The sequence below is a fragment of the Acanthochromis polyacanthus genome, chromosome 18 (genome assembly GCF_021347895.1).
Source record: "Acanthochromis polyacanthus isolate Apoly-LR-REF ecotype Palm Island chromosome 18, KAUST_Apoly_ChrSc, whole genome shotgun sequence".
NCBI classification, from domain to species: domain Eukaryota; kingdom Metazoa; phylum Chordata; class Actinopteri; family Pomacentridae; genus Acanthochromis; species Acanthochromis polyacanthus.
Window position 1 is genome coordinate 32,674,681 of NC_067130.1, and position 24,041 is coordinate 32,698,721.

The following is a 24,041-nucleotide window of genomic DNA, read 5'->3' on the forward strand; positions in this document are numbered from 1 at the left end:
GTTTCTATTTTAATCGCTGATATCTGTAGAAATGATTGTCTTCATAGTATTTTTACTACAAAAAAAATCCAACTTTGATGCAAATTTAGTGAAATTTAATGTTTTTGCGAAGCTGGTTCTTTAAATTTGAGATCAATACACAATAAAGCAGACAAAATAAGTAAAAAATAACATAACTTTCACATTTTATGACATTTATGAGTTGTCATATTAGATTTTTTTAAATTTTATTTATTTTATTTTTAATTTCATAGAAAGAGCCACATTAATGCCTCGGATGTCCAAAAGTAAGTACAGTAAAAGTCAAATTCCCACTTGCCCTTAAAAGGGATTTCAGCCAATCAGATTGGAGGACACCGATCATGTGACGCAGTCTCCATCGCCATCATTGTTAATGGCAGTGAAGCCTGAGCGGAGGAGAACCAGCGGAGCTCCGTGGAGCAGCAGTCCGGGTTAGAGTGAGTGTCGTCCGGGCAGCAAGCATGGTCCAGACGTGCTCGGCGTACGGCTGCAAGAACCGCTACCACAAAGACAAAGACATCTCCTTCCACAAGTGAGTTTAATTAAAGTGTGTGCGGGAGCTAGTTAGCATTAGCTGTCCAGACATTTTAGTTAACATTGTGTCGTACTGCTGAAGAGTCGGCACCAGACTCCGTTCACTAACCCGCTGTTTTAAAGATCAACTGGTCCCCATCAACTGGATATTAGATTAGAAATTTCACACCGGACGTTTTTAGTGTCAGGAGATATCAGTGATAAAATCGGGTTACGGTTAAATCACCAAACATCGTTTTATTTGGATAGATTTCAAGTATTTTATCAAGTTCACCCGCCTGTCGCGCAGTTCTCCCCTTATAAAGTAACAGGTTCACCAACGCGGCAGCTTAGGCGGCGATTTCCAAACTCCCGAGTTTAGATGTCATTAAAACTTAACTTAACCGTTGTGTCGCCGATGTTTACACGCCGAATTTATAAGAAAATAATAAATATACACACTTGTACTTAAAATTATATTCTGCAACGTGCTTGGGTTGTCTATAAGCACGCAAACCGTAAATTCCCGTTGTTTTGAATGGAGTTCTGGTTCAGCGCACTTCTCGGGCTAATGCTAGCCTGAAGTCTGGAGTAAACATGTGGAGAGCCTGTAAATGTGGCCATGTGAGAGCAGCTGAACCCCACTTCAGTCGGCTGACAGCATAAGTTAGAGAGGCTCAGTGAAAGTTTTATTTGACAGTTTGATGAAGCAGCTGTTTGGGTTTAGTTTCCTGCAGACCGAGCTGAGATCAGACCAGCTGACAGCCTCAAACTCGCTGATCTGGTCAAGATACAAACCTCAGATCTCCTCTGGTATTTCTCATCATGTCATTTACTCTGAATCTGTAATATTAGACAACTAGAACAAATAATCTCCTGTCTTTGAGCTCTTATTAACAACGAGTGATATTTTCTGAACCACATGTAGCTGCAGGTCACAATAATGGAAAACATAACATAAAGATACTTTAATATGGAATACTTGGTCAGAAAAATGGAAACAGTGTTGGTTTTATAGCTACTGTAAATAATTTAGTTTGATTAATATTTTAAATCTGTGTGCTTTGTGATGATTTTTATGATGTGAAGCACTTTTGCCCTCGTTCTGTCCAGTGTGTGAAACGTCCTGAACAAATAAAAGTGCCTCGCCTTCATTTTATTGAACTTTGATAAGTGATTAAGCAGGTTTGACAAGCTGAACCATAAACAACTAAAGTGTGATCTGGTTTTATCCAAGTAGAACCGAGATCTGGAGTTTCAAAGTCAGTCAAACCTCCTCAATCTGTTGTGAAAATTTAACTAAAATCACATTTTTTTGACTAATTATTTGATAATAAAGTATTCTATATGTTTAGTTTTCTATCATTGTGACCTGCAGCTACATGTGCTTCAGACAATATCACCAGCTGACTTCTGTATTATCAGTTTTTAGTTATTATGAGCTCAAAGATGGAACTTTTTGTGATGGCTTCCATTTTTTTTCCATATTTTAACTCAAAAATCAAAGATTGTTTGATCTACTTGTCCAATATTCCAGATGCTAAATCAATGACATGATGAGAAATAACAGAGGACATTTCAGGTTTTTATCTTTAATAGTTCCTCAGTTGTTGTTGTTCAGACAGACTCAGATTTAATGTAAGAAAAAACCTGATGAAAGTGGGTCGACGGGTGATTTTGAAACAACTTTATCTCAGAAAGTGTTTGATATATTGAGCTAAAATTTCACAAATATCTTCATAAATATCCACATTTCCTGCTCCAAAAAATTCAGACAAATCAGAGATAGTTGAACAGAAAATTTTAGGATTTTTGATGAAAAAAAAAAACTGTAAAAGGGAGCCCAGTTTTGATCGATCAGTCGATTTAACTTCTCGTCTGGTCATGAACTCTGAGTAAAGGCTGAAAGAACGAGATGCAACCTGAAATCAGAGACATAGATCCTTCAGTTTGTCTTCTTTTTCCTCGTTTTCTGCCTTGTTTTTGAATATTGTGTCGTTTTTTGGTCATTTTGTGTCTCAGTTTGCTCTTGTTTTGTCTCATTTAGATCATTTCTGGACAAGCTTTTCACGTTTCATGCCTTATTTTTCCTGTTTTGTCTTGTTTTGTGTCTCATTTGGCAATAAATTATGTAATTTTTCTCGTGTTATGTCTTCTTTTTCCACGTGTCTCATTTTTCTTATTTTCTGTCTTTCTGATCATTTCTAGACAAGGTTTTCTCGTTTTGTACCTTATTTTTCCTGTTTTGTGTCTCAGTTTGAAATGGTGTCATTTTTCTTGTTTCGTGTCTCCCATTTCCTTTTGTGTCTCATTTTGTTCTTGTTTTGTCTTATTTTGATCATTTTTTGACATTTTTTCTTGTTTTATGCCTTCTTTCTTGTTTTGTCTCATTTTTGAAATAATTGTTGTATTTCTTTGTCTTCTTCTTCCGTTTGTGTCTCATTCTTCTTGTTTTCTGTGTCCTTTTGATCATTTGTGGACAAATGTTTCTCATTCTGTGCCTTGTTTTTCTTGTTTTGCCTCATTTTTCTTGTCTTTGTTGGACACTGTATCACATATATCTGAGTTGGGAGGAAAAGTTCTCCATTTATAAATTGATCTGACCTTCAGTTTCGGGTAGACACACAAAGAACGAGATACACAAAGATGAAATCCTCCTTTTGTTTTTGTGGTTTGTCTTGTTTTGTGCCTCCTTTTTGTTGTTCTGTGTCTTGTTTTTCTCATTTTGTCCCGTTTTTATGTAATTTCATCACGTTTTTCTTGTCTTTTGTGTCGTCTTTTGGATATATGAAGCTAAAATTTCACAAATATCTTCATAAATATCCACTATTTTGTTGACAGTTGTTGATTATCGTTGCAGGTTTCCTCTGGCGCGTCCAGATGTTTGTGGTAAATGGGTTTCAGCGATGAGGAGGAACAACTTCAAACCTACAAAGTACAGCAACATCTGCTCCCAACACTTCACCAAAGACTGCTTCAAGAGGGAGTGCAACAACCGAGTCCTGAAGGAGAACGCAGTGCCGTCGCTGTTCACCTTCAACCTCAGCATCAAGGTGAAGACGATCAGAGGAAAGCCGAGTAAACTGAGGCTGCAGATGCACAACTGATCAATTAATAATAATACACAGGAAAAAATGCTCCTCTCAAAAAAAAACTTACTTCAAGGAACTTTTAACTTGAAATAAGCAAAAAAAATCTGCCAAAAGAACAAGTGAAAAATCTCTTGGTAAGATTTCTTGAAATACGATCTGATATTTAGAATATTGGGATCTTAAAATTAGCTGGGAAAGCTTATTTTAAGCTCTATTTTACCAGGATTGATTATCATTTCTTGTTTTCAGAGGGGCATTTTTTCCAGTGCAGAAGGACTGAGTTAACGGGCTCATTAGATCTGGTTAACTTCATCTGACGTTTCTGATGACCTTCTGTTCCTTTCCTGTCTCTCAGTCGGAATCCCTGGAGGGTCCTTTCCCCTCGGAGATCCACTTCCCTCTTTCTCTGCCTCTGACCTCCGACCCGGCGGTGGAGGAGGAGCCTGACCGGAGCCCGAGCGACGCCCGCGGCGACACGGCGGCGGTTTCCTGCGACCACAACTACACGGCGGAGGACTCGGCGCAGCAGAAGAAACGCATCGAACAGCTGGAGGAGCAGCTGGAGCGGCTGAGGAAGAAGCTGAAGACCACGCAGCAGAAATGTCGGCGGCAGGAGAGGCAGCTGAAAAGGCTGAAGGCCGCCTGCGACACGCCCCCAACGGGCCGCCAACCACCGCCAGCGTTCGGCGAGGGATACGTGATCTTACCCAAACACATCTACCACACTCTGAAGGGCATTGAGTGACTAAACGCTGCTTCAGACCGAGACTAATGGAGCTGCTGAACCTCACAGAGAACCTTTTTTTACAATCCAGAGGAGGTCTGACTGGTGGAGACGACAAACTCTTTACAGATCAACCTGTTCTCCTTTCCTTTCTTGAGTTTGGGCTGTAGTGAAACGACTTTTTAAATCGGTGGTTCAACATTTTGGGTTCAGTTTGAGGGGAGGAGTGTTGGAAATATTTTCCTGATGAAGAAATACCTGATGTTTGTCTTCTGTTGTTAAGAAACAATCTTTAAAACCACAAACTGCAGCACAGATTGCACCGAGTTAGCTTCTTTCACCCGACTATGCTAAACTAAGCTAGGCTAACTATGCCCACATTCTGCCTACAGATGTTGACAGTTAATCACATTTAATAATTAAACCGATGAGGCAGAGGTGACGGTCGTGCATATCTGCAGCTCAGGAAGCATCCAGTTGGCTTCTTTCACCCAACTATGCTAATCTAGGGCAAGGCAAAGCTAACTATGTTCACACTGTGACTACGGATGTTGATAATTTATCACTGATGATGATTAAACCCATTAAAAATATATTACACGATCAGGCAGATGGGAAGGTCGTGCATGTCTTCGGCTCAAACAGCATCCAGTTAGCTTCTTTCACCCAACTATGCTAAGCTACCCTAATTATGTTCACTCCCTGACTACAGATGTTGATAATTTATCACCCTTAGCGATCTAACGATTAAAAATATACAAACTGATGAGGCAGACATGAAGGTCGTGCGTATCTGCTGCTCAGAAAACACCAAGTTAGCTTCTTTCACCCAGCTATGCTAATCTAGGTCTAAGCTAAGCTACCTATGTTCACACTCTGACTACAGATGTTAATTTATCACCATTATTGATTAAATGTGTGGACCCATAAGGCAGATGTGAAGGTCGTCCATATCTGCAGCTGTGAAAGCATCAAATTAGCTTCTTTCATCCAACGATGTTAAGCTAAGCTAGGCTAAATTTGTTCACACTCTGACTACGGATGTTGATAATTTATCACCCTTAATAATTTAACCGATTAAAAAAAAAATATTAACCGATAAGGCAAACGTGAAGGTCGTGGATTTCTGCTGCCCAGAGAGCAACAAGTTAGCTTCTTTCACCCAACTGTGCTAGGCTAAGCTAGCCTAACTATGCTCACATTCTGACTAAAGATGTTGACAATTAATTACCCTAAATAATTAAACCGATCAGGCAAACGTGAAGGTTGTGGCTGTTCGCTACCCAGACACCACCAAGTTAGCTTTTCACCCAACTATGGTAGGCTAAGCTAGGCTAACTATGCTCACATTCTGACTACAGACGTTGACAATTAATTACCCTTAATAATTAAACCGATCAGGCAGATGTGAAGGTCGAGCATGTCAGTGACTGTCATAGATCAGCTGTAGTTCCTGGTTGTTCCTCCAGGTGGAACCTCTTCCTGTTTAATCCTGTAAAGACCAGAGGAGGCGTCACTCACAGTTCATGTTAAAGCAGAGAGCATTGTGGGAGTTTAGCTAACAGCGGTCACCGTGACAAAGACTTCTGTAATGCTTAATGAGTTCCAACTGAAAAAAACAAAACTTCTTAGCTAGGGATAGTTGATATGGCCAAAAAATAAAATCTCTTTTTTTTTTTTTTTTTTAGTCATCCTGGACGATTACGATTTTAATCGATTTTTGTTGTTTCTTTGCGGTCTGTTTGCTATGGCTAGTGCTATAGGCTAGTGCCATGCCGCACTCCCGTAGCTGCAGCACTCTTCCCATTCTTTAGGATGCCTCTGCTGGAGGTGCTGAAAGAGGTTAGTTGTGGTGCTACTCTTCATTTTCACAGTACTTTTGCAAACCTTGCACATGACTGTAGTTTGCTCTGTGTCAGTCTTGTCAAAGCCGAACCACTTCCATATAATCGATGTAACATGAGGCCCTTTTCTCGCGATCAACTCTTTGTCTGCTGTTCTGTCCGCCATGACGGGGGTGTGAGTGTTTTGGCGGAAGGAGATGAGAGGCTGAAGCAAACGCCAGTGCACAAGTCGTGAAAGGCAGAAGAAGAATCTGTATTGTTATATATTTAAGCTCACCTTGATTTTACGATTTGGCAAATTTTCAAATCGACAGGTTTTAAAAAGGCGAATTATTCGAATTAATTCGATTTATCACCCAGCCCTATTCTCAGCACATGTAGGAATGCTCACTCATTTCATTTCCTGTTATCAATTCATTGATTATTGATTGATTAGGCTGCCAACTATAGGTGAAGGAAATTATTCAAAATTTGCGTCCCTAATCCTGACTTAAGTTCCATCTTTGTAGGTGGATTCTGTGGTTCTTGAGAAAGATTGTTGATTTTTAGTTAGCATCTTTAGCTCGTTAGCATATTTCCATTTCCTTACCTGTATTAGCACTATCCGAGCTGCTTTGTTTCCCATTTCTAGAAGCAGAAATGCTTCAAAACGCTGAATTTATTTTCAGCAGACCGCCTGCCTGTGAAGAAGTTTTTTTATTGGAATAGAATTGAGTTATTCCATCTTAAATCATAACAAGCCTTCAGTTCCACCATTTTTCTTCAACCATGGAGTGACTAAACCATGTATTCCACCTGAACCATGTAAACACAGAGGTGGACTGCCCATCTGGCATACCGGGCCCTGTCGTGGTGGGCTGGTGTCTAGTGGGGCTGGTCAACAGTCGAGTTCCTGTAGAACAGAGTTGCGACATGACGGGTCCAAAAAAATTTGGTCACGTGATCTATGGTGCCATTTTGTTTCCAATTCATGAACACCGGGTTTTCCTGTTAACGTTGTTTATACCGCAGAGAGTAATTCTAGGTCTTCCAACGCTTTCTAAATACCTGAAAAATGACGGGCTGTTGTGCCTTTGGGTGCACAAATCGATCAGAGAAGGGATTCCACATGTTTAGATTTCCCAGTAATAGTGAAAGAAGGAAACTGGGGGAAAATAAATTCTGGAGAGTGGGATGGAAACCGACTTCACCATCGTTTTTGTGCCAGGTTAGTCCCATGTATGTACTTTCATGTTATGATGTATGGGTGAATGACAGAAAAGTTTGATGTGATTTTAGTCAGTTGTGGTTATTTTGACTTTGACCATATTCATGCATGGAGATGTGTTACTGGTGACTGCTGGGTACCGTTTAAGACGATTACAATCGGAGCTTCCAGGTTTACATCTCCTGTTTTCCTGTCCCGATTGAAAATATACCTCCAAAACCCCACCTGCCGATGAGAGAGATGAAGAGAGATAGTAAAAGAGAGAGAAGGTAAAAAAAGAATAATGAAGGAGATGGGGGCACCAAAAGAATATACCAGAATGCCGAAGCAAATTACTTCGCATTGCTCAAATAAGTCTACATAAGTGTTCCTTCCCCCTTTCTGTTTCTCCTGTCTTCATACCAGAGATGGCAAAAGTACTCACATTCTTTACTTAAGTAGAAGTACAGATACTTGTGTAAAAAATACTCCGGTAAAAGTAGAAGCACTGATTCAACCCCTTTACTCAAGTAAAAGTAAAAAAAAATACAGGTTTTGAAATGTGCTTAAGTACAAAAGTAAAAAGTAAAAATGAATTTTTAACTTTAGTGATACATAATGCCTTTTTTGATAACTGCAAAATGAAAAAGGTTCTAGGCAACAAAATAGGATTGATTTCCTCCTTTGGTAACAACCTGCACAGAGAAAAAACACAAAATCAAAGGACACAGTCTAGTTTTGCTGCAAGCCAAATTCCAGACAATAATCAAGACTAAACTGAACACTTTATATCAAAGAACTAGCAAAGTCATGACAACCTTACTGCAACATGGAAACTTCAGGTGAAAGAGTCTTTTTTCTTTGGTAAGAAATTCCCTTATCTTTCCAAGACTACCAAAATCTTTTATTGAGCCTCAGCAGAAGCTGGTTCCCAAAGTTCTTTGCATCAAGCCGTGTCCTTTTGGATCTGAAAGTCAGTCCTATACTAAAAAGCCTCTCCCAAGCAGCTGAGGCTATTCAGCCAATGAAATCTCTGCATTGCAGTGGCGGGCCGTGCATTTCACACCTAGGCTTTCAGTGGTGCTCCGTCTGAATCAATCCACCCCACACTAACTACTTTATGGCTACAAAAACCTCTTTTTATGCAGAAATGCAGTATAAAGAGGCATTGAATCACAGACAGATAACTCATGTCGCCATGATAAACACTTTTACTGAAGAAACAAACCCAGGGTCCGCAAGTCTCCTACTGCAGCGACAGCCGCCACACACACAAAAAAGCATCAATAATAACTTCATAAAATTGGAATATTATTTAGGAAAATAGCAACATTTTACTCACCAGAAATTCTGATTATTTGTACACGAAATCATCCTCCTTTCTTTCCTCAAAAAGAGTTCAATTACTCGATCGTACAGATTGTCCGTGTGCTTCAGTTCCATCAAGAATCCTTTTCTATCACCATCAAAGCTAAAGCTGAAAGTCGAGCCTGCCCTGTTGTGTTTCTGGCAAAAGTTTTAATTCGCAGTAGGGCTGAAAATGTCCGCTCGACTGAAGCAGTGGACATGGGGATGGTCACCGCCAAACACACAAATGAGTAGAGCTGCCCCATGCTGTCACTCAGACTTTTCTTCTGAAGGAAGTCAAGGAGATCAGTGGGAGATTTTCCTGCAAAATCATCCATGGCATACATTCATCAACGGAGGCCGGGTGGACGAAGGCGTGAAGCTGAGTACAATCCAGAAAACATCAGAGGAGGAGTTGGGTAATAAATCCATTTAAAAATGGCGCTACTTTGGCTCTGAACCTTTATCTAGCTGTGGTCGCTAGTGATGGCGAGATGAAGCTTCGTGAAGCACTGAGACTTTCCATCCAATTGGTTCATTCATGGGTCGAAGCTTCATGGTGCTTCATGTGCTCTACTGCGCCATCAAGTGGACAAATAAAAGTAAAACAGGCAGAGTGCCTATAACGACACACTGGCTTTGCTTTGTGAAGCTTTGAATTGTGTTTAAATGATAACGCCAATGAACGTGTAATATACTTAATATAGTGTTTGTTTTTCCTGAAAGCAGAGATAGAGGGGGAAGTGGAAACAAATGGGGAGAGATTTGTAGTTTGACTACTTGATTATGGTCAGGTTCTGGTTTTCTGTAAAGTGTTTAGATACTTTTAATTGTAATAAGGGCGACATAAATAAAATGTGCTTGTGCTGCTTTTTGTTTTGTGACTGTGCTTGTGGTACCAGTAACAAAAGTAGGGACAGATTTAATTTGTTTTTATGCTCCTTGGAGCGCAACAGACACTTCATCTTTTAAAATACTAGAAAAAAAAAGAAATTAGAACAAACGATGTGCGGTGTTGTCACAGGTACTCATATTACACTTCACTTGTTATTTGCCAATTTATTGGGAGAAATCAGGTCAAACTGTTCCCAGAAAGTAGAGAATCTTCTCTTTCAGGCCTTCTTCTATGGAGAAGAAGAATCTCAAACCGAATGCAGGTAAAGATACAGCAGACAAAAATCCAACAAATGTGAACAAGGAATCCATTGCTTTCGCTGCCCCTTATATTTTGAATCACACATCAAACCAACAAACCAGTTCCTGAACCAGTCAAACAGTACGACCGGCTAACGAGGCTTCAACGTCATCATTTTTGGCTCCTCCTCTAAATGAAGCAGACCTCAATACGCGCTTCGTGGAAACGCCCCCTCCATTACTCAGCACACGCTTTGAAGCCTCATCACATCTCGCAGCATCACTAGCGGTCGCTCTGTCTTCTTAGTGATCTGATTGGTTATACACACGTGGACAAAATTGTTGGTACCCCTCAGTTAAAGAAGGAAAAACCCACAATTCTCACTGAAATCACTTGAAACTCACAAAAGTAACAATAAATAAAAATTTATTGAAAATTAAATAATCAAAAACAGCCATTACTTTTGAATTGTTGATTAACATAATTATTTAAAAAAACAAACCAATGAAACAGGCCTGGACAAAAATGATGGTACCTCTATAAAAGATTGAAAACTATTTGACCAGAGTGACATGATTAACTCAGGTGTGTCATTTAATTGACATCACAGGTGTTTCCAAACTCATAATCAGTCAGTCTGCCTATTTAAAGGGAGACAAGTAGTCACCCTGCTGTTTGGTGAAAAGGTATGTACCACACTGAACATGGACAACAGAAAGCGAAGGAGAGAATTGTCCCAGGACATCCGAAAAAAATGATAGACAAACATCTTAAAGGTAAAGGCTATAAGACCATCTCTAAACAGCTTGAAGTTCCTGTGACAACAGTGGCTCATATTATTCAGAAGTTCAAGACCCACGGGACAGTAGCCAACCTCCCTGGACGTGGCCGCAAGAGGAAAATTGATGACAAATTGAAGAGACGGATCGTTCGAATTGTATCCAAAGAGCCCAGAGCAACCTCCAAAGAAATTAAAGGTGAACTCCAAGGTCAAGGTACATCAGTGTCAGATCGCACCATTCGTCGTTGTTTGAGCCAAAGTGGACTTCATGGGAGACGACCAAGGAGGCTGAAAAAAACTCATAAAAAAGCCAGACTGGAATTTGCAAAAATGCATGTTGACAAGCCACAAAGCTTCTGGGAGAATGTCCTTTGGACAGATGAGACCAAACTGGAGCTTTTTGGTAAGGCACATCAACTCTATGTTCATAGACTCAAAAACCAAGCATACGAAGAAAAGAACACTGTCCCTACGGTGAAACATGGAGGAGGCTCAGTAATGTTTTGGGGCTGCTTTGCTGCATCTGGCACAGGGTGTCTTGAAAGTGTGCAAGGTACGATGAAATCTGAAGACTATCAAGGCATTCTGGAGAGAAATGTGCTGCCTAGTGTCAGAAAGCTTGGTCTCAGTCGCAGGTCATGGGTCTTCCAACAGGACAACCATCCAAAACACACAGCCAAAAACACCCAAGAATGGCTGAGAGAAAAGCGTTGGACTATTCTAAAGTGGCCTTCTATGAGCCCAGATCTGAATCCCATTGAACATGTGGAAGGAGCTGAAACATGCCATTTGGAGAAGACACCCATCAAACCTGAGACAACTGGAGCTGTTTGCTCATGAGGAGTGGGCCAAAATACCTGTTGACAGCTGCAGAACGCTCATTGACAAATACAGAAATCGTTTAATTGCAGTGATTGCCTCAAAAGGTTGTGCAACAAAATATTAAGTTATGGGTACCATCATTTTTGTCCAGCCCTATTTCATTAGTTTGTTTTTTTTAAATAATTATGTTAATCAACAATTCAAAAGTGATGGCTGATTTTGATTATTTGATTTTCAATAAATTTTTATTTATTGTTACTTTTGTGAGTTTCAAGTGATTTCAGTGAGAATTGTGGGTTTTTCCTTCTTTAACTGAGGGGTACCAACAATTTTGTCCACGTGTGTACATCACCAATAAAACCCCTTTAACTTAACATCCATCCATCCTCTATACACCGCTTTATCCTCACTAAGGTCATGGGGGGTGCTGGAGTCTATCCCAGCTGACTCAGGTGAAGGCAGGGGACACCCTGGACAGGTCACCAGTCTGTCACAGGGCTACATATACAGACACACAATCACACTCACATTCACACCTACGGACAATTTAGAGTAACCAATTAACCTCAGCATGTTTTTGGACTGTGGGAGGAAGCCGGAGTACCCGGAGAAAACCCACGCATGCACAGGGAGAACATGCAAACTCCATGCAGAAAGATCCCAGGCCCAGGCCGGGATTGGAACCGGGGATCTTCTTGCTGCAAGGCGAAGGTGCTAACCACTACGCCGCTGAGCAGCCCTTAACTTAACATCTGGAAACAAAACAAAAGCGTATCAACAAAGTTTTCTGTTAGAGTTTGTGTTCCTCTAAGTTTAACTCCAAGATTTTAAATACTTTCATTTACTGCAAATGAATATCTCCTCCAAAAGTCTCACTACTAATCATTATCAGCCTTAAAAACCCACAAACACCCCTCTATACTGGACCACACTTAGTACAGTCCGGTTCCCCCTTCTATAAATCTGCTTGGAATCTTCCACTTCCTGTTTGTCAAAGTGGCCTTCTACCTGGACAGGTCTTGTTGGAGCTCATCAAAAAACATTTTGGGTAAGTGCACTTTAATCTGGATGGATGACACTGAATTAGAGTCTGTTTTAATGAGACTGAGTTCAGATGTGTAGCTCTGTCATTAAATAGTAAATTATTTCTCAGAATTCACAGAGAAAAGTCTGAAATGTTTGCTTGGTTAGCATTCCACATGTTCTTTGGCTCAGCTAAAGCTAACTCTCTCCAACTTCTGGATCTCTGGAGTTGCTTGTTGTTCAAATATCTTGCTAGAGGTGCTGAAGCTCAGAAAGTCTGAGATGTTTGTTCAGAATCAGCTCATTGTCAAGTCTGATCTGAACTGTCCTCTTTAGTTTGAACTTTCCCTAAACTTCGGAGTTAATGACAGAGCAGCACATCCAGACTCAGTCTCATTTATGTACAGATTAAACTTCAGTGTCATTCATTGATGTTAAAGTGCAGTTTTTCACGTTTGTTGCTCATGCTCTCGACCAAACCAGTCCAGGTGGAAGACGATGTGAAGAGAAGCTCCAGAGCTCCGTGACTATTATTGTAAACATAAAAACAGACTGACACAACACTGCAAATATGTCATGGCAACTACAACTATACACTCCAACAATATCATCGGCATCTCGACTCACTTGTTTTGCCCTTCAAAGGGTTATGAATGAACTGGCAGACAGTGAAAAGAGGCTAGCATTCTCGCGCTAATGAAGCTGTTAGCGCTTCCTGCCGAGGCGGCGCCGTCACATGAGCGCTGGCCGCAAGCAGTGGCGCCTGAGACAGCCGTCTCTGATCTCCCGGAGACCGCGGAAGGAGGCGCTCTGAGCCGGGTGTGGAGAGGGTCTGAGTTTGTAAATAAATAAATAAAGACAAAATCAGACCCTCTCCAGACCCGGCTCAGAGCGCCTCCTTCCACGGTCTCCGGGAGATCAGATATTAGGAGGAGCGGCTGTCTCGGGCGTGGCTGCTTGCGGCCAGCGCTCATGTGACGGCGCCGCCTCGACAGGAAGCGCTAACAGCTTCATTAGCGCGAGAATGCTAGCCTCTTTTCACCGTCTGCCAGTTCGTTAGTAAACCTCTGAGGGGCAAAACAAGTGAGTAGAGATGTTGTTGGAATGTATATTTATAGTTGCCATGATATATTTGCAGTGTTGTGTCAGTCTGTTATGTTTACAATAATAGTCATGGTTTCATACTTTGGGGTAGCTTCAGAGTAGTTTAGCTTTAGCTTTGATTCAACTTTCGTACCTTATATGCCAGTCACTTGCAGCAGTTTTCTTATGTAAATTAGTCCATACTTACCTGTAATACTGATGTGTTTGAAGTCTTAAGCAGTTTGTACTGTTGTTGACCAGCGTATTCTGTATGTTTATTTCAGTTTCACACTTCTCTGTATTGAAATCCATTTAACTACCACACTGGCCTGTTCCTTGGAGGATGTGGTACAAGGGAGAGTTTATCTGGCTGTGAATCCCAGTATTGACCTTATTTCGCCCCGCCCACTTTTAATTCTTCGTTGTTCCACATTTTGTCTTCTCACTTCCGGTCAGCCCTTTCTGGGTAGCCAGCTCCGTAGAGTTACAGCATCAAAACGTCAACAGACGCGACACCAGGGGCTCTAAAATGTTTTTAAAAGCAGACGTGAGCCCAAGCCAGGCCAGCAGTACGAGTCACTTGGCGTGGGTGCTAGTTAGCAGTAGCGGCGCGGTGGAGACGACGGGATGCTCCTGCATCGCTGGATTAGGACAGTTGTGCAGTCATGCAGCCTCGATATTATGGAAGGTAAAAGTCCTACACCTTACTCTTCTTTTTGTCATGACTTGTTTTGCCATCATTGTTCTCATTATTATAATTACTGAAGAAAAGTTTTCTCTATTAAAAAAATGGTGGTGCTTGAGACAGTAATATTTGTTGCTTTTTGCATGTAATGCATGCTTAAAGTTATGGTTCTAACATCAAAATATTTGAAAATATGAACTATTTATTTCTTACATTGTATTTGGACTGCATTTAAGGCTACATTACAGAGTTTTATGGATATAGCAGAAGTAGAAGTGGTAGTTTTCTTGCTGTTGTGGTGCACAACAACTGAGTGACTAAAGAGGAAACACTGAATAGGATTCATTGTATTACATTGCATTCATTAATATTATATGGGGTGCTGTCTGTAAAGCAGCTCATGCTAAAAAAAAGCAACATTTTGTCACATTTAGCTTCAAACCATGAAAAACAAGTGGTGTGATTTTTTTCTGGTGACCTTTTACAACATTTACTGCAATATTTGTCATCTTAGAAATATCTCAAATAGTTCAATGTAAGTATTAAATGTCAGACATAAATGATAAATATAAATGTTAAATATAAATGTTAATGTCATATTTAACATGTTGTAAAAGGTCACCAAAAAAAAATCACACCACTTGTTTGTACATGGTTTGAAGCTAAATGTGACAAAATGAGCTGCTTTACAGACGGCACCCCATATAATATTAATGAATACAATAGTTTTCGTAGAAGACAGCTGTTAAAGTTCAAATTGTCTTCTTTTATATCACAAATATAAACTAATCAAATAATAATTTCTGATGACAGGTTGAAGATGCTGTGTTCAGTGGGGTAACTGACATATCCTGCATGGATGAACAACGGCTCTGGAATGTGGGGACTCAGAGGACCGTTGGCTCAAAGCGGGCCCATGACCCCCCAAAGGTTGAGCAGAACCCAGGATCAGAGGATTTTTTTTAATTCTGCCATCTGCTGGACAGCTTGTGTAACAACACTCACCCTTTAAAACTTCAGACCTGTATTGTCTTTATAACTCATGCTCATATTGCATCTCTATTATTAAATTCAATGAACATTGTTATTTTGACTTTTGATAAATCTTGTTTAATGAAATATACATTAGATATTAACCCATATGTTGTCTTCACATCCACTAAAGGGTTTTCATGTCCATTGACTGTTAGATGAAGATCTGTTTTTTTATTCTTTTAAAAAGCTAGAGTCTAAACAAAGGCCCCAAAATCCAGAAAGGTCTCTCCTTACTGTTAAATGAGAATCCTATCTTAGAAGCAGCATTTTAATATTCTTGGTCGCCTTTTGTGCAAAGGCACCTTTTTCAGAGTTATGGATTGTTTTATACTGAAAAGAAGAGAAAAATTGAAATGCCACCAATATTTTTATTGATTGTATTTGTTATTTTGCAAATATAAAGATTACATAAAATATCTTCAGAAAATACTATTACTTTAAATGAGCAAATATTACAAATAACACATACTCTACAACACAAAAAACTACTAGTAATACTATTTACAAATACGGAGAAGCGTCTCAGTAGAGGTAGTAATAAACTTCAAGTATACAGGACAATCATTCTAATAGCTACTTCATGAGGAGGGAGGGGGGGGATGAGGAAGGCACCAGGAATAAAAGTCATTCCTCAATCCACGCATAATGCTATATAATCCGAAAATTTCAAAACCTTTAAATGCAATGTACACTTAACATTCAAGCATAAAAAATTCGGCACAAATACACATAATAATAATAACTAGAAAAGCACTCAGAGAGCGCAGACCCCCGTCAAGGATATTGACATTCCCACGCATCAGATCCAGGTGAAATTTTGAGGGATGATGTGGAGCCACCCCCGTCATAAGTTTGTGAAATTACATGAACATCGGCTGAAAATTTTCCAAGATATCGAGTGACGCATTTCTGAGCCCCATTTACTGCAATGTTAACAAAAAATTCAAAGTGATCCAGAATCCAGGATCCTTTCTGGATTGCCACCAAAATAAAATCAGCTCTTCCTCTTACCATAGTCTACATCCCCTCAAAATTTCATCTGAATGTGCCCAGGTGTTTTTGAGTTATCTTGCTAACAGACAGACAGACAAACGCCGGGTGTCACATAACCTCCTTGGCGGAGGTAACTATGACGTTTTGCCCATTTTGGACGACATACTAAACCAATTTTTTTCTAAAAATTTTTCCAAAATCCGATCCGATCCGGATCAAACTTCGGGAAATCATGGTGAAGTATTCCTGACATAAGCTGAGTGACTTGAACATGGGCCTGAAATTGAATGAGATATTGAATAATGAACATTTAGTCCTCATTCAAGGCAATGTTAAATATGATAATATATGACAGATTCACAGTGATCTTGATCACCCCAAAAATTGAATCATTTCTTCCTCTTACCAATCTCAACATTCCCTGCAAATTCATCAAAATTGGCAAATCGGCCCATGTTCGACGTGTAATGACATATTTTTGTAGAATCGTCATGTCTGAAAATTTGTCCAGAATTCAATTGGGTGTAGCTCGAAAAGTATCATAGTGGAACAAATATGTGAGGACACTTCAGTTGCGGAATTCACTCAGCTATAAGATAGTTTTGGTTAGAAAGCTCTGCCTATGATACCAACTTCACTGATGGTCAAAATGTAATGGCACCCCCCTATTTTGAAAAATCGGTCTTAAATCTGCAATCCGGATCAAATCCGGGTGAAACTTTGTGGGATGCTGGGGATCCACCCCCGTCATGTTTGTGAAATTACATGAACATCGGCTGAAAATTTTCCGAGATATCGAGTAACACATTTCTGAGCCCTATTAACCGCAATGTTTACAAAAAATTCAAAGTGATCTAGACTCCGGGATCCGTTCCGGATTGCCACCAAAATTAAATCAGCTCTTCCTCTTACCATAGTCTACATCCCCTCAAAATGTCATCTGAATGTGCCCAGGTGTTTTTGAGTTATCTTGCTAACAGACAGAGACAGACACACAAACGCCGGGTGTCACATAACCTCCTTGGCGGAGGTAATAATAATAATAATAATTCAAGCTGCAAGCAGCGTTGGTCGGGTCCTCAATCTGTCTAATACCACAAAGACATAGGCAAAGGCTTTTGAAGAAGTGGCAAAGTGACGATATCAATTAGAATCAGTGTAAATTTGGTTTGGTGCAGCAAATGGCAAATTATCGTGCACGGTTACTTCTAGATAAATAAATGAACTGAAATTAAACAAGAGGCAGCCACAAACAAAGAACAATAGTGACCTTCTCAGAAGTACACACATAACAAACAGTAAGTTAAAATGTCCAAACAGCAAATAACAGCAGCAGCAGCAGCAGAGGCAACTGCCAACAGTCTAGCGAGGCTTCAGAGCTGTTGGTTGTTTCTCCTCTCCAGTTCCTTGTCTACAATACTTTGAAAATGTCCAAAGCTGGTGTACACCACACCTTCAAAGCCAGGTGTGGGGGATTTGCCGGTCTTGGGGCAAAAATTGAACCATTTCTGCCTGCTCCTACCTACTTTCTCCTTGGAAGGCATGTATATTTTGCGCATGCCACCACACTGCAGTACCTGGCAAGCCGCACATGGTCTCTGTGACTTGTTGCGCACGGTGGGCTTGAGCAGAGCAGGCACAAACACTTGACTGCAGGAGGGCCCGGCAAACTGGACAGATGGCGCCCCAGGCTGTGCTGGCACCACCAGCAGTATCGGTGCTGCTGAAATGGCGGGTTGAAGGGAGGACACTGAGGTGCCGGTGGCAGGTTTGGGCTGGATGGGCCGATTTGAAGGTCCTGCTTGCATCAGTGGCTTCGGATCCTCAAAGTCCAACCTGCAAATGTAGAAAACAGGCCATAAGCATTCACTCATGAGAATTCATTTATATGGCTTGGCCCCTAAACACCCTACATAAAAGACAACAGTATGAGCAGCTCACCTCCGCTTTTTTCCGCGCCTTTTCCCAGCGATGCGCTGGTGCTGCTTGTACTGCACTTGGGGTCTGCCTATGGGGTCCTCCTCCTTCATGGCAACCCCCTCATCACAAAGATCCCCTTCTTCCTCCTCCATCCTCTCAGCTACCGCAGCAGCTGCTGCAGTCTCCTCCTGGTCCTGGCGACACTGCTCTTCCTCCACTGCAAACAACAAAAGCATTCCTGTGATGAGTACAATTGTGCTTTTAAATATCTTATAGATTCTGTGTGTGTGTGTGTGTGTGTGTGTGTGTGTGTGTGTGTGTGTGTGTGTGTGTGTGTGTGTGTGTGTGAGTGAACTACAGACCCATCAGTCTACAAAATATTGGCAGACCTGCCAACCTTGGTGAAATATTTTGCGTACCACTTAATCTCACAAACACACACACCTCGCGCTCATGTCGATAGGAAAAAAAAATTCTCGGTGCTTATTTCCCTGATATGACATCGTATTTTCAACGTGAAAGTAACGTTGTTAACAGTACATATTTGCCAAAAGACACACACGTACACTCACGTGTGCACACACACAGAGACACACACACCATTTTACCGTTTTAACCGCCAGCTGCTGCGGGGGGGGCACAGGGAACGGGGAGAGAGGCAGAGAGAGGCAGAGGACAGGAGAGAGCGGGCCAACAAGGGTTCGGCAGACTCGTTATTCTCCGCTATTCTATGATGATTGGTTGAAATTGAACCACTGCACTGCTGCATCATGCATGAGTATTGCACGTCCACATTTCTAACAGTACTCACAGATGTCTGCAGCTTTTTGCGTAGTTTAATGAGGCGGAGCGTACCAGCGTATTTTGATGTCAAATTGCGTACCTGCTACGCAAAATGCGTACAGGTTGGCAGGTCTGTATTGGCAAAAATACTGGCAAACAGGTTAAAAAACATAATACATAACATAGTAGGTCAGACACAATCGTACAGTATACCTGGGAGGGACATATCAGACAATACTCACAGTAAAACACGGGGTGGAACAGTTATGGGAGGGATCTATATGACAGCTGACTTCAATACAGCTTTTGACAGAGTGGAACAAAAGTTTCTATGGGGGGTAATGACAAAACTGAGGTTCAGGGACAGGTACATGGGATGGTTAGAACGACTATACAGCAATGCACACCGTCAAATAAAATGTAATGGCTTTTTGACACAGCCAATTCACCTTCAAAGATCGAACAGGCAGGGCTGTCCTATCTCTGCACTTTTGTACAGTTTGGTGGCTAAGCCACTGGCACGACTCAGTGTCCTTGGAAAGGATGCTGCAGCAGCGAGGGACAAATGGTGGGGTGGGCTGCTGGCCAAACTCCCAGGTCAGTTTGGGTTGTGGAGGATGCAGGGACTGACTGAGGGGCAAGGTGGTCCGTGTACTTTACGGCCATCCGTTTTCCGGATTGATATGGGTAAACGAAAAACGGGAAACCATCCGATTTTCGATTTCCGTTTGGATGAAGGAAAACGAAAAACGGGACACGGCTCCCAACTCCCTCATTCTGTCCAAATTAACACACATAATGGCCATCCGCTGTTCCCTAAAACTGTTTGGTTGGTGGGCAGGAAGGACAACACGATCGCTTACAGTATCAATGAAATGACTACACAGAACGGACACAGACAAATGGAGACGGAAACTAATAAAGGAAAGCAAAACATGGCAATGACAACGGAAAGACGGACGACAACGTCACAGATGACGGACAATGACGGCATGACGGAGAGCAGGAGGAGAGCAATGGCAGTGGAAGTGATGGAAGAGAAGAGCAGTGAGCAGAAAAAACAGGATGAAGCTAAGATAAGTTACAACAAATAGCTAACGTGCCAGATTGAACTGATTGAGGAGGAGAAAGGAACGGTGATGGAATTGTTGAGGTGTGTGTGGAGGGCTGATGGCATGTCGACAACTATCAGCAGTGAAATATGAGATCACAATGACCAGCGAAGCAGGATTCAAGAGGCTGCTGGATGGCTTCCAGATCGGGAAACAGCTGTAATGGCTAAAGAACTTAATAAAGATGAGCTGGCAGTATCCTTCCTCACGCTGCCACTTTACATCATTGAAAAGCTGATTGGCCAGGAGGTGACGGTGGTTTCACCCATTTAGAGGAGGATGTGGCCTGGTACAAATATCGCTGATGGCACAAGGTATGTCAAGGTAAAATTCACTGACTATGTTCAGTCGCTGCCATATTGAGCGAAGTTTATGAACGTGACAGACCCCGAATATGTACATGTAATCCAGGATAGCCAGGTGAAAGTCTGCAGACGGTGTATACAGTAGGGTCACATCCTTCAGTAATGAGAATGTATGAATGTCCAAATGGGAATTCTGGTGTCATGTGTGTAAAGAGCAGGGACACTATGCAAAGGAGTGTGACATGAGAATGAGAGTGAAGCGATGTGAGCTGTGTCACAATCAGATGAAAAAAGAGAAGAGCCTCATTTTCATCAAAGCTGTACACCACCAGGGTACAAAGACTGTCTTCGGGTCATTTTTTACCCAGCAGTTAAAAATCAGTCACATAGGACTAAAACACACATCCACATCACACACACCTCTACAACCACAACGACGCACACAGACCCGCAGGTGCGTGTGCACAAACACGCACAAAATGAAAAACTTAGATGATGCGTGCGACTGATTGATCTTAGATAAACTAAAACTTTCTTGTGCAGGTGCCACATCAACCATCCACAACAAATCTCAAGTTTTAACAATTTCAAACAAATGAAACATTTCTTTAAAGCATGGTTTAGTAACGGGGAATGTGTTCAGAGGTTAGAAAGGTGCTGCACATGACAACACCAGCAGTTCTCTCTTTGCTGAAGCCATGAGGGCAGTTTTCAGGTTTCAGTACCCAGCAGGTCAGAGATCAGATTTTTTTTCAGTCATCCAGGAGTAACAAGGACTGTAAAACAAATACTGTGTGCTGCACGTGTGACAAATACAGCTGCATTCTGTCCTCCATGTGTTAATTAGAGCTTAATATGTTCGTAATATTTTGCTTAATTCATTTATTTTTTCTATTCTTATGATTGATGTAGGTTATGCATCTTGTCAGTGGGAGCAAGGATTCAAAAGATGAGATAATTCTAGCATTTTTTAGTTGAGTTTTGTAGTTTTACATTCCATTTCACAGCATACAGTACACTGTTGTTTCCCTTCAAAAATGCATTTCAAGTTCACTTCTGCACATTTCTGGTACTTTATTAGTCTATAGAAGTATTATCTCTTGCAAAACAAGAAATGCTTACACCTATGCAGTACCTTTAGCAGCAATAATAATGATAACAAACCTCTACTTAAAGAAAGAAAACAGTTACAGCATGAACAATGGTATAAAAACGAATGGTGTTCACTGATTAAATACAGTCTTTCTACCCTCTGACGAAGCAAAAACAGGCATTCACAAAGTGTGTGATGCATGACAGGTTGTTTCTTCATGTAAAATAGATTTTTGGTTAAAATTCCATTAAGCTGCTCTATTTTAGAGGCTAAGTGGAGGCAGGTCATTTTTGACCCTGAGGACAGGAGGAGTGTTCAGGACGTTAAGACAATACAAGGGTTCAATGTGCTGTATGACCACACAATGAGATCCTACTAACAAATCACACAGATGACCTATGTGGTGACAACAGAAGAAATAAATAGCACAAGACCTTTATCTAACCAGCAGAAACTGCAGCACAGCTTCACCTGTTTTTAACATTTCTGGTTTTGACATTTGTCGGAGTGTATCAGCTACTACTAGTAAAACCACGTGTCTGTTGCTTGAAAACATAAAAATGTTGGTTATGTCCTTGATATCTGACTCAGATATTCTTGCTGGGGATCTTCAATGTTACATTCATTATGAAACAACTTGTAAATGTTCATCTGTTTGAAAACATTCAAAACACTTCATGAAGCAGTCATGGAGCTGTAGATGTTTTATTACAACTTTATTTCACGTCCAGATCTCCTCTGCTGCAGTGACACACTCTGTTGTGTCCTACTGTCACAATGTCTCTGTATCTCGTTGCCTCCTTTTCCTTTAAAGACAGCAGAGCTCAAGCTGAGTGGATTCCAGCAGTATGTTCACACCTGAACAGCCATGTTCTCTCAGCAGGATGTGAAAATGTTCCAAACAGCTTCACAATATCTCCAATCACTGCTCTGCTGATGAAGGATGTCATGATAGCAGAAATGTAGCAGTCTGTACCAATACCATATCCATCCAGACATTCAGTTTGGTTCTTCTGCCTGCTCCACCACCACCACAGTCCAGACTCCATCTGGTCTAATCATCAAGGATTGCTTACATACTTCCTCACAATTGTTGTTGAAGCACAGACTAAAGGTGCTTTGAATCTAAAACATCTACTTTTAACCTGTAACAACTCTTCCATGTTGTTTCAAGCTTAGTGCTGACATTATGTTTTCCACAGATGTTTCAGGATCACGACTTCTCAGCTGTGTGCTTTTAATCGACAACTATGTTTGAAGCTTTATTCAAAGGTTCCACAAGAAAACGGTTTCTTACCTGTGTGACGTCTCATGTGGACAGTCAAATTGGAATGTTGACGAAAGCTTTTTCCACAGGTTCCACATAGAAACGGCTTCTCACCTGTGTGACGTCTCATGTGGATAGTCAAAGAGTCCCGTCGTCTAAAGCTTTTTCCACAGGTGTCACAAGAAAACGGCTTCTCACCTGTGTGATGTCTCATGTGGATAGTCAAACTGGAATGTTGACGAAAGCTTTTTCCACAGGTTCCACATAGAAACGGCTTCTCACCTGTGTGACGTCTTATGTGTCTAGTCAAATGGAACCGATGACTGAAGCTTTTTCCACAGGTGTCACAAGAAAACGGCTTCTCACCTGTGTGACATCTTATGTGGGTAGTCAAATTGGTCCGTCGACTGAAGCTTTTTCCACAGATTCCACAAGCATATGGCTTCTCACCTGTGTGGGTTCTGCGATGTTTGATTAAATCTGATTTATGACTAAAAGCTTTTCCACCGACCTCGCATGTTGCAGATTTTCTTGCCTTGTCATTATCACACTGTCTCTCTGACAATGGAGCATTGTCTACATCATTACTGTGACTGCTGTTACTCTGATGTCTTGGTTTCTGCTCGATACATCCAGTTGATCCTGAGTCTACATCCTTGCTTCCTTCCTGATCTGGGCTCTCAGATACACAAGAGATGTGAAACAGGAGCTGATCACTGTTTGGTTTTGGTTCACTGTGGTCACTTTCCTCATCAGCAGGAGTCACCTCAAAGGTATCAGTCTCCTGTTTCAATCCAATTAACTCTTCCTCCTGACTGGAGCAGAGTTCATCCTGTTCCACTTTAATTTGTGGTAACCCTGGGTTTAATTGGTCCAGACTGGTGCACAATTCTTCCTGTTCCATTTTAATTTGAGAAAACTCTGGGTTTGATTGGTCCAGACTGGTGCAGAGTTCCTCCTGCTGGTCTTTAATCCGTAGAGGCTTTGCGTAATCATGGTCCACCATGGAGTTTCTCTCCTGGTCATGGGGCTGATGGTCAACGACAGTCTTCTCATTCTCACAGACATAAGACTGTGGGAGCTCTGGAGGGACAAAGAGACAAAAGATAATGGTTACTACTGTGATGATGAGAGAACACACATCTGTCACTTTGTCCAGGACTGGCTGTCTCCAACAAAACCAGCTCACAAATCGAATGTTTGACGCAAAAAGAATATGATAGTTTATAATTGAAGTCTTGGAGCCATGAAACAGCAGCAGGAATGATACAAGCATC

The 24,041-nt window shown here is 41.2% G+C and overlaps 3 protein-coding genes across 9 annotated transcripts in view; 1 reads left to right on the forward strand and 2 right to left on the reverse strand.

Moving 5' to 3' along the window:
* The first annotated feature begins 358 nt into the window (after positions 1-358).
* thap1 (THAP domain containing, apoptosis associated protein 1) lies at positions 359-7,471 on the forward strand. The gene is made up of 3 exons (XM_022207728.2): positions 359-553; positions 3,395-3,587; positions 3,982-7,471. Exons 1-3 carry the CDS (start codon positions 483-485, stop codon positions 4,369-4,371), a joined length of 654 nt encoding a protein of 217 aa, XP_022063420.1. The 5' UTR covers positions 359-482; the 3' UTR covers positions 4,372-7,471.
* Positions 7,472-15,639: 8,168 nt separating this feature from the next.
* LOC127530798 (zinc finger protein 37-like) overlaps positions 15,640-24,041 on the reverse strand; it is a 151,035-nt gene continuing 142,633 nt past the window's right edge. For all 5 annotated transcript variants that reach the window (XM_051938305.1, XM_051938302.1, XM_051938304.1 and 2 more), the window contains 3 exons: positions 22,795-23,847; positions 18,226-18,421; positions 15,640-18,120 (listed from right to left, as the gene is read on the reverse strand). In XM_051938305.1, the coding sequence (XP_051794265.1) occupies positions 17,658-18,120; positions 18,226-18,421; positions 22,795-23,847 (1,712 nt within the window). In that variant the 3' untranslated portion in view covers positions 15,640-17,657. The remainder of the gene's footprint in view (positions 18,121-18,225; positions 18,422-22,794; positions 23,848-24,041) is intronic.
* The window catches only part of LOC127530802 (zinc finger protein 391-like), a 281,112-nt gene continuing 275,563 nt past the window's right edge, over positions 18,493-24,041 (reverse strand). For all 3 annotated transcript variants that reach the window (XR_007937468.1, XR_007937456.1, XR_007937459.1), the window contains one exon: positions 18,493-21,893. The gene's annotated coding sequence lies outside the window, so the exon portion shown is untranslated. The remainder of the gene's footprint in view (positions 21,894-24,041) is intronic.

Bases quoted from the DNA above. Each gene is read 5' to 3' on its own strand.
- thap1 (XM_022207728.2), top strand. From the start codon at position 483: ATGGTCCAGACGTGCTCGGCGTACGGCTGCAAGAACCGCTACCACAAA. The intron at 554-3,394 runs GTGAGTTTAATT...TTATCGTTGCAG, and splicing joins AAAGACATCTCCTTCCACAA to GTTTCCTCTGGCGCGTCCAG. The intron at 3,588-3,981 runs GTGAAGACGATC...CCTGTCTCTCAG, and splicing joins CCTTCAACCTCAGCATCAAG to TCGGAATCCCTGGAGGGTCC.